A 10,065-nucleotide genomic window follows, 5' to 3' on the forward strand; every position below is an offset into this window, starting at 1 on the left:
TGATGCCTACGCAGATTTATGTCTACAGCTGATGACTGACATGTCCTTGAGAACATAGATGCTTGGGGGTCAGATCCCGTACCCCAACGTGATACGTGCCCCTGTAAACACTCATTTTAAAATATTTTAATATTTAAACACGAATTGGGCATCGTTTAAACTGGTTTCAAGCAATTTTTACATATACCGGTATGAAAAAATACCATATACCACCAATTAAGTCTCAATAAAGTACTTAATGGGTTTATCGTTGTAACAAATGTCCAATTCGTATTTAATAAATATTAAAATAATTTTGATATAGTGTTTACAGACGCGTATCACGTTAGGGTCAGGATCTGACCCGCCAGCATCTGTGCTTGAGCCTGCCTTATAACGTGTTGCAGCTATAGATCTGTTTGTGCAGCTTTATTGATGATAATAAAACACTTGATTAGTCATATATAAGTGAACATTATTGGGTAAAGATTGAAAATAAAAAAACTTGAAAAACAAAACTATTTCTTATTTATGGCATATAAAATGTCGTTATTCTCAGCAGATTTGTCACAGAGGGCCTCATTTTAGTGTACGAACACATAGTATCACAAATGATACATTTGGTACATGCTTAAACACGGGTGTTTGTCTTTGCACTTTTTTAAAAGCAATAGGCTGCGTTTTTAGCTCTGTAAGATTTTTGAGATCACTTATGTCTGTTTGTCCAAACATTTTTGCTTTGGTTCAATGTTTTTTAAATTTGTTCACCACTTTTCCATTTCTTCATGTTGTACTTTTACATGCTATCATGTGACCATGACCATGATCATAACCTAGGGTATAATGGACAAAGCCTTTTTGAATATTGTGTATTCATGCTGCCTATTTAATGCTTATGTGAAGTTACAGTTAGATATAAGCAAAAGTAACAGAGATATGACAGAAAAACAAAGGCTTCTCAGTACAATACATTTTGGTGACCTTGACATTCAGTATATAGCGGGCACAGCTTCTTCATGTACATGTACTTGTATGCATGCTTGTAACGCAAAAGTTTATGCAAAGTTGCAGTAAGATGCATGAATCAGCAAAAGTAACAGAGATATGGCAGAAAAACAAGCTTACCAAGAAAACCAATGCATTGTAGGGTGAACAGCATCCCTATTCTCTGAATAGTGGAGCTAAAACTGAAACTCAAGATAATTAAAAAAAACAAACTACTTTTGAAACTGAATTATTTTTTTCGATATTGATTAAAATGTATCCATCTGTCTTTCTACCTATATTCTAGGTAATGATGGATTGATCCTAATTGTCGCAAGTTTCAATTAACAAAACTTTATAAACATAATAACATGATATAGGTTCATGAGCTTGAAATAAAGTCTACAAAGACTTGTTATTTTTATATCAAACAAGAACTTCGCGAGTCGGACGTGTCGCCTGACAATAGCATAGAATATATATATATATATATATTATATATTATATATATATATATATAGTATATATATATATATATATATATATATATATAATATATATATAAGCAAATAAGCAATTAGCAAATAGGCAAATTGGCAAATCAGCAAATAAGCAAATTGGCAAATCAGCAATTAGCAAATAAGCAATTAAGTAGTTGGCAAATAAGCAAAGTGGCATGTCCCTACCGGCATTCCATACAAGACAGTATCTTATTGATCTCAATTATGGTACATCTAAATGTGTATAATTTTTATGTTCAATAAAAATGTTGCATCGCTTGCAGTTGTTATTATCATTCAATAATATTAAAATGACATAAAGTATTTTTATGATGAACAGTCCTAGAATATTTTGATAAGGAACCGTCAGTTGTAAAATGTTATTGTTATCTGATAATAAACAGTCGTCATACTTGCTGGTCATTTATTATTGACAGTTTAGGTTTTTCAAAATTTGCATGATTAACAGTCCGAATGTAGACCTCAATGAAATGTTCTGGAATATTAACAAAATGAATAGCCAACCACATTAACCATATATATGAATGGTTGAACACAACAGTAAGGATAAATAGCGCAATGTGCATATCTTTTTATTTTGGTAGCATATTTTAAGCAAAAAGAAAAGAAACTATAAGTCTGAAACATTCTCTCATAGCCTCCCCATCAGTACATTCAGTGCTTTGATTTTGTAATTTTATTGCATAATTATGAGAGCCCAAATGATGTTTGAGAGTAATTTTCACAGTAATTATGTTCTTACAAATCACAGAGAAGAAACGCATAAAATAAACAAACACTTTCTATGATATTGTGCAGTAATGCGTAGGTTTGCTTCATCAATATTTCAAAATAGTTTTATTGACATCATGTAAATGTTATTTTAAATGAAATAAAATCATATTATAATAAAACATTCAAGTTAATTTGAAAAGCCAAGTGTATGGTATTTCGGATAGAACTACACAGACAGTTCATTCCTCAGGCACTTCACTCCTAGTCATTTTTTGCAGACACTTCACCCCTCTGTTTATGAAATTTGAAATATTAAAAGTTGTCTTGGGTTAAATATTTTATTAAAGATACTAAATTATCAGTTTTCAATCAGAAGAAATAACAAGAAAATTTTAGTTGTATGAACATAATAAATGCGTGACATATCACTTTTTTTGTGACATGTAACCCTGTCTTGAGTTTGGTAAGTGTGTTGTGTCTTTTTTAAAGTCATTTATTATGCCCCACTTTGAAGAAGAGGGGGTATATTGTTTTGCTAATGTAGGTCGGTGGGTAGGTCTGTCTGTTTCATCGGTAGACCACATGGTTTCCGCTCATTATATTAAAAACTATCACAAAGTCTTCATATTGCACATAGTGATTGGTTATAACTAATAGATGCCCCCTATTGATTTTGGGGTCACAAGGTCAACTGTCAAGGCCACAGGGGCATTAAATGTCCAAATGATTTCCGCTGATTATCTTGACAACTATTCGTCACAAAGTCTTAATATTTCACATAGTTTTTTGTCATAACTCGTAGATGACCCCAATTGATTTTGGGGTGACTAGGTCAAAGGTTGGGGCGTCTGTGGCCGAGTGGTTAAGGTCTTTGACTTCAAACCACTTGCCCCACACCACTGTGGGTTCAAATCCCAAAAGGGACTTTGGATTCTTTCATGTGAGGAAGCAATCCAGCTAGCTTACGGAACATCGGTGTTTCTACTAAGGTGCCCGTTCGTGCCTGAAATAATGCACGGAAGGGCACCTGAGGTCTTCCTCCACCAGTAAAGCTGGATATGACCTATACTGTGTCAATGTGATGTAACCCCCCCCCCCCCCCCCCCCCCCCCCCCCCCCCCCCCCCCCCCCCCCCCCCCCCCCCCCCCCCAAAAAAAAAAAAAAAGGTCAAAGGTTAAGGTCACAGGGGCCTTAAATGTCAGAATAGTTTCCTCTTATTATCTTGAAAACTATCAGAAAGTCTTCATATTTCACAAAGTGATGGTCATAACTAGTAGATGACCCCTATTGATGTTGGGGTCACTAGGTTAAAGGTCAAGGTCACAGGGGCAGTGTATGTCAGTATGGTTTCTACTCATTATCTTGAAAGCTATTTCTTACAAGTCTTCATATTTCACATAGTGATTGGTCATAACTAGTAGATGAACCCTATTGATTTTAGGGTCACTAGTTCAAAGTTCAAGGTCACTGGGGTCTTAAATATTAGAATGGTTTCCACTTATTATCTTGAAAGCTATCACAAAGTCTTCATATTTCACATATTGATTGGTAATAACTATTACATGTCCCTTATTGATTTAAAGGTAACTAGGTTGAAGGTCAAAGTCACAGGGTCCTTAAATGTCAGAATGGTTTATGCTCATTACCATGAAAACTATTAATCACAAAGTCTTCATATTTCATATATTGAATAGCCATAATGGGGTCACTAGTTCTAAGGTCAAGGTCTTTATATTTCACATATTGATTCAGTCTTCGAAATTAACGCCAGTCCGAGGCCCGAGGCCACTAAATTTAGCATCGGTCCGGTGATTATTGCAAGGTTGGTGGTCCGACGGTCCAGTAGATTTTTGGCCATGAATAAATATTATAAGAAAAATTCATCAAAATAATGAAGCAGGGTTCTCTAAAAGATCGATCTTTTTGCCTTTTTTGCAAATGAAACCCATCAATTCTGTCCTAAATGTTCAAAACACAGCAAGAGATGTCTAAATTGTATTGAGTATTGGAGGCTGCCATTTTTTCTTGGATATTTTCCGTACCGCACCGTACAGTAACGGAAATTAAACCATTGTTTATTATTGTCATTATTTAGCTATGATTTTATGATTATCAAAGTCAATATTTTGTGTGAAAGTGATTTGTTAGAAGCAAATTGCGTTGTTCATGTTCAATTCTAGTCAATTTTGTCTAAACATTTGGTCCTTATAGATTTTTCAAAGCTGTCAACATATGGCCCAGAATACAAGAAGTATTATACTTCTTTCAAAGTTATCAAGGGAAGCATGATCAAGTGTTTTCCTTTACCCATCAATTTATTACCTATCTATGCATTTGGTCCGGTTAAAATCACCAGGGCCAGTAAGATTTGAAATTTTACTGGCCCGAATGTCTTGCGCTTTTTAAAGTTTTTCGTGAAGACTGTTGATTGGTTATAACTAGTAGGTCATTATTTTTCTTTTTTCCATATATGAACACTTCCATGTTCCCATTTATTGCAATATTCTATAACAAAATTATAAATAATGTGAGTCAAGGGCTAGAAAGGGGTGCATATGTGTCGTTCTACATTTCTTGTTGCGGAATTGGTTCATACTTGGACAAAACAACATGTGACTAGACAGACCTGTTAAAATTAAAAAAAGGAAAAAACTTTTTTCTTTGTAATTTTAAAGATTTGTTCAAACCATTTATCTGTTAGTTTTTACGAAAAATAAAAAGGTCAAGCGTTGCCCCTGTCCAGCGATGGCTCTTCTTTAATTGTAAAATATAATCTGGTCTCTTTAAAGGGTTATGTGGTCATGAAAATTCTTGTGATGTTTTAAATTCCTAATTGGTAGCTGTAGTTTATATTTTATAATATACATGTACAATATTACATCATGTGCTTTCTTTTTTCAGACAAATAAGAAAGAGAAAGAAATCATGGTGTTATATCGAGCCAGTGAATCTCACTTTACTTCATTAATGTCAGAACTGAACCAGTTACGACAAGAGAAGACTTTCTGTGATGTCACATTAAAAGTTGGATCAAATGAAATACATGCACATAGATCAGTGTTGGCAGCAGGTTGTCAGTACTTTAAGTCATTGTTTCTCGGTCACTTTAGTGAAGCAAATATGAAAGAGATTAATCTCTCCGAAGTGACAGAAAATGTTGAAGCTTTAGAAATTATTATGAACTTTATTTACTCAGGAGAAGTTGAAATAAATATGGAAAATTTGGAAGTTATAGTTAAACTGTCATCCTTCTTTCTTTTAGAAACCCTGCGAAATTTTTCAGCTGCTTATATGAAGGATGCACTTTGTCTAAAAACATGTGTAAAGTTCTATCTTTATTCAGCAGAACATGGAATAGCAGATATAGAGTTTGATGCAGAACTGATGATGAAAGCAAGGTTTCATGATGTGTTGATCTTTGAAGATTCTACTCTAAATCTTTCAGCAGATGAAATGGCTTGTCTTATAGAGAAGGATGTGTTTCAACATTGCTCTGCTTTCAATGTTGTACAGTTTGTGACAAAATGGGTAAACAGAGGAAAAACTGAAAAACACGTATCCATTGGTCTTGAGTTATTGGATTCTTTAAACAGAATGGAAGAAAGAATGGAATGTTCGGCACTGAGTGAAGTGTGTCTAGAAGCACTGTTTGAAAAGCTTGTTGTGACTTTAGAGACATGTGATATTGTCAACAAAGAAGATTTTATTGCCAGACTAAAAACTGCTATAGATGAAGTACTTATGGTGAAATTACCAGATACATGTACAGACTCTGATGGTTTTGAGAGTGAGGTGGCATCATGTAGTACAAATAAACTAGTCGGCAAAGGAAAGAAAAAACCTCCAGCCACAGAATTAGCGGTAATAACATTATCACCAAAATTATGTTTGATAGAGGACTATAAAAAAGCAAGATTAGGAGGTCTCATTCATCATGTTCAAGAACCTTTTAATGATGCTGTATTTGATGTGTGTGCATATATACCAAGGACACGTAGCTGGTACCGTGTCTGTGAGTTTCATGAGCAAGGTGGAATGCCAGAGTATCTCATTGATGGTTCAGGATATGAAAGTCGTTTAGTTGTTATGAATGATGATATTGCTTTTGTTGACAACAGAGGCGATTACATTGATTTGTATAATGTGAAAGAACACACATGGCATGCACCTGATATACAGTACTCGGATACAAATATCAGCCCAGAGTTAGAAAATGGTCCCTTTCAGGCAAATGATGTGTGTTTTGTGACTGGGAACAGAAATGAAAGGTACATGGTTGTTAGAATGAGGCTGTTTACAGACAATTCATTTGATCAGGTGACAGATATGTATTTCCGTTGCTATATTATGGGTAATGATGGAGAGTCTTGGGATTGCATTTTTGTGACCCCAACCAGAATACGGACCAATTTGTCAGACAATGGTGGAATGCCTGAAATGAATGCACATATCAGTAAAACTAGTAATGAAATGTTAGTAACCCATAGCACTTTAGATGGCGGCTGGAACATTGTGTTTATTGCCAATTTGAATAACTTATTTCCTGTGCCAGTCATGTTGAAATCTGAATTTATTGAAGACCAAGATGTATTCAGGGGAAGTGCTATTATAGAAAAAAGTGATAGTCTCCTCATTGTGTCAAATGGAACAAAAAATTGTGGACATGAGGTGAAGATACTGTATGAATATAAGTTTAACTCTGAGGTATTGACTGAAGTGAACTTACCGGGGAAGGTTATCACTACAATAACAAAACCATATGTATATGATGATGAGGAATCCGAGTATCCCTGCCTGTGTGAATTCACTGCTACAGATGGTCAGTCACTCTGGTACATTGAGGGAAACCTGGACAATGTTAGTGCTTTCACAGAAGTTCAGTTAGACAACAACCAGAATCTCATTACACTAAAACATACCCCACCCCCTTTTGCTTGTATAACCAGAGCATTTGCTGGTCAAGTCAGTGCTGAGATATTATCCTGTATCAAACCTATCTCTCATTTTCTAGTCAAAGAAAAAAGTAAACCACTGTAATCAGTGCATATAACTATTGCTGAGCTGACAGTGTAAACAATAAAACCGTAGAAACTGTTGATATAAATTCATTAATTGTGTGCTTCCTGAATTTCATGTTTTTGACAGATTGTTACAAAACCAAGACCTAATGTAACTGATATTTTATATAAGTTTTAATGTTATCAAGTAAATAGTTGAACCAAGATGTTTTTATAGTGTTAACAGTTGTTCCATGCTTAAAGGTCCATATGTTATCATGTTAACAGTTGACCCAAGATGTTATATAGTGTTAACAATATGTTATCTAGTAAAAAGTTGAACCAAGATGTTATAAAGTGTAAACAGTTGTACCAAGAAATCTTATAGGGCCATATGTTATCAAGTTAACAGTTGACCCAAGATGTTATATAGTGTTAACAATATGTTATCTAGTTAAAAGTTGAACCAAGATGTTATAAAGTGTAAACAGTTGTACCAAGAAATCTTATAGGGCCATATGTTATCAAGTTAACAGTTGACCCAAGATGTTATATAGTGTTAACAATATGTTATCTAGTTAAAAGTTGAACCAAGATGTTATAAAGTGTAAACAGTTGTACCAAGAAATCTTATAGGGCCATATGTTATCAAGTTAACAGTTGACCCAAGATGTTATATAGTGTTAACAATATGTTATCTAGTTAAAAGTTGAACCAAGATGTTATACAGTGTTAACAGTTGTACCAAGATATCTTATGGGTCCAAATGTTATCTAGTTAGTAGTTAATCAAGTAAATAGTTGAACCAAGATATTTTATACAGTGTTAACAGTTGTACCAAGATATCTTGGGAAGATACAGTAAAGATAAGTTTAAATGTTATATAGTAAGCAGTTATGGGCATTAATGTCATACACTGTCTAGTTAACAGTACGGTAGTACAGAGTAATTAGTGGTGTAAGTGATAGGTTACATTGTAATGGATAGGTTTTGATATTTTATAATAAAATGTAAATCAATTTTATGCCATGTACTACAAGAGCACTGAAGATCTTGGAAAACCAAATGCTTTACTTGGGTCCAGATTTAATTTCAGAATCTTAGTACTAAGTGTGTTCAGTTTTTCCATTTTTAGCTCACCTGTCACAAAGTGACAAGGTGATCTTTTGTGATCACAATTTGTCAGGGGTCGTCTGTCCGTATGTTGTTTGTTCTTAAACTTTTACTTTAAATGATATCTTCTCATAGACCACTGAGCCAATTTAATCCAACTTCACAGGAATAATTGAATTCCATGCAGAACTCTGGTTGCCATGGCAACTGAAAGGAAAAACTAAAAAATAATCTTCTTTAAAAAAAAACCCAAAGAGCTAGAGCTTGGATATTTGGCCTGGGCCAAAATTGGTACCGACCCAGGGGGAGGGGTCATTGATTTTCCTTATATGTATATAGTAAAAACTTAACAAATCTTCTTTTAAAAAACCAAAAGTGCTAGAGCTTAGATATATAGCATGAACCATCTTCTAGTGAGTGTCTACCAAGTTTGTTCAAATAAAAGCCCTGATGGCAAAATTGGCCCCACCCCAGGGGGTCATTGATTTTCCTTATATATACACATTTTTTGGAACTGTTGTTTCTCTTAACTATAGCAACCAGTAATGTTTTTACACGTGCACTGTTCCAGATACAAATATAAACTTTGTGATATCACTTTAAGACTTACATGAAGATTTATATCATTCTGCATTGTTTATAGTTTACAATGTTACTTGTTCTTTGTCATAGAGAGTTTTTATATTCAGGTGAGCGATTTCAGGGCCATCGTGACCCTCTTGTCTTAATTATACCATTGTATTTCTCCTAAATATGAATTTTTTACTTTTTATTTATTTATTTTAAGCAATAAGAAAATACTATGCATGTACAGATGTATTTTAACTTAGAACTATTGAGACTTTTCCAAATGTAATTGTTTATTTTATTTTTGCTTTGCAATCTTTATTTTTATGTTGAACATTTTGTTTTTACATCATTCTCTCATCCATTTTGTATTGAATATAAAATCAATTTTGCATATTTTATTCATTTAGAATTAAAATATTTTCTAAATTAAATTCTTTGCCCATTTCTGTTAGATTAAACCTTTTTATGTATATATTTTAAAGAAATTGTTCAAAATCATGTTTAAGTCTGCTTCTATTTTTTGACCGGTACTAGTACTATACAAAGAAGAATTGTTGTATAGGGTGCATGCACTAGGGGCATCGTTTTCTCCTTGTTTTTGAGCTTATTATCCTATGCTAGACAGATTCTGCAGATGTCTGTAGTTAGGACAAAAGATCACCATTCCTCAGCATTTCCGTTTTTACGTTCTGCACATTTTAGAACAAAGCATAGTGTCTGTCATTCTGACAGTGGTACTGATATGATCAATGATTCGTAGACATTTCCATCCGTCGTGAGTGTCTTCAACGTTTATATCTGGTTTTCCCTCTAAATGAGTTTCATATTCGTTGGTTGAATAGAGCTTTGTCAATCAATTTTTACCTGTAATCATAATTTCTCATGTCTTATGGATTTCCAAGGAATTTTTATTTTGGTTTATTGGGCTGTGTCGGTTAATCTTGGCTATTTATAATTGCCTTTTCCTGGTGGGGAAAAACATCGGCGGGGGAATTAACAAAAGTTGTTTATGTACGCATTGGGTCATTAAAATTTAATTCAATAATCGTTTTAAGAGATATTATAAATTTGGAATGTATGCTCGTCTTCTCTTTTATCTTGACATTTAATGTATATTAATGTGTATCATTTTGAACAAAAGTAAGCAACAATTAGACGAGACGACTAACCTATTTCCTTCTGTAGAA

The 10,065-nt window shown here is 33.9% G+C and overlaps 1 protein-coding gene across 1 annotated transcript; it reads left to right on the forward strand.

The window, feature by feature from the left end:
- The first annotated feature begins 2,212 nt into the window (after positions 1 to 2,212).
- LOC132744599 (kelch repeat and BTB domain-containing protein 6-like) lies at positions 2,213 to 9,147 on the forward strand. The gene is made up of 2 exons (XM_060733358.1): positions 2,213 to 2,288; positions 5,100 to 9,147. Exon 2 carries the CDS (start codon positions 5,124 to 5,126, stop codon positions 7,233 to 7,235), a length of 2,112 nt encoding a protein of 703 aa, XP_060589341.1. The 5' UTR covers positions 2,213 to 2,288; positions 5,100 to 5,123; the 3' UTR covers positions 7,236 to 9,147.
- Positions 9,148 to 10,065: the final 918 nt, after the last annotated feature.

Source organism: Ruditapes philippinarum, unplaced genomic scaffold, assembly GCF_026571515.1.
Source record: "Ruditapes philippinarum isolate M1 unplaced genomic scaffold, ASM2657151v2 ctg19115_1_1_1_1, whole genome shotgun sequence".
Lineage (NCBI taxonomy): Eukaryota > Metazoa > Mollusca > Bivalvia > Venerida > Veneridae > Ruditapes > Ruditapes philippinarum.

What these genes read in the sequence shown, in the direction of transcription:
- LOC132744599 (XM_060733358.1), top strand. Translation starts at nt 5,124, where the DNA reads ATGGTGTTATATCGAGCCAGTGAATCTCACTTTACTTCATTAATGTCA.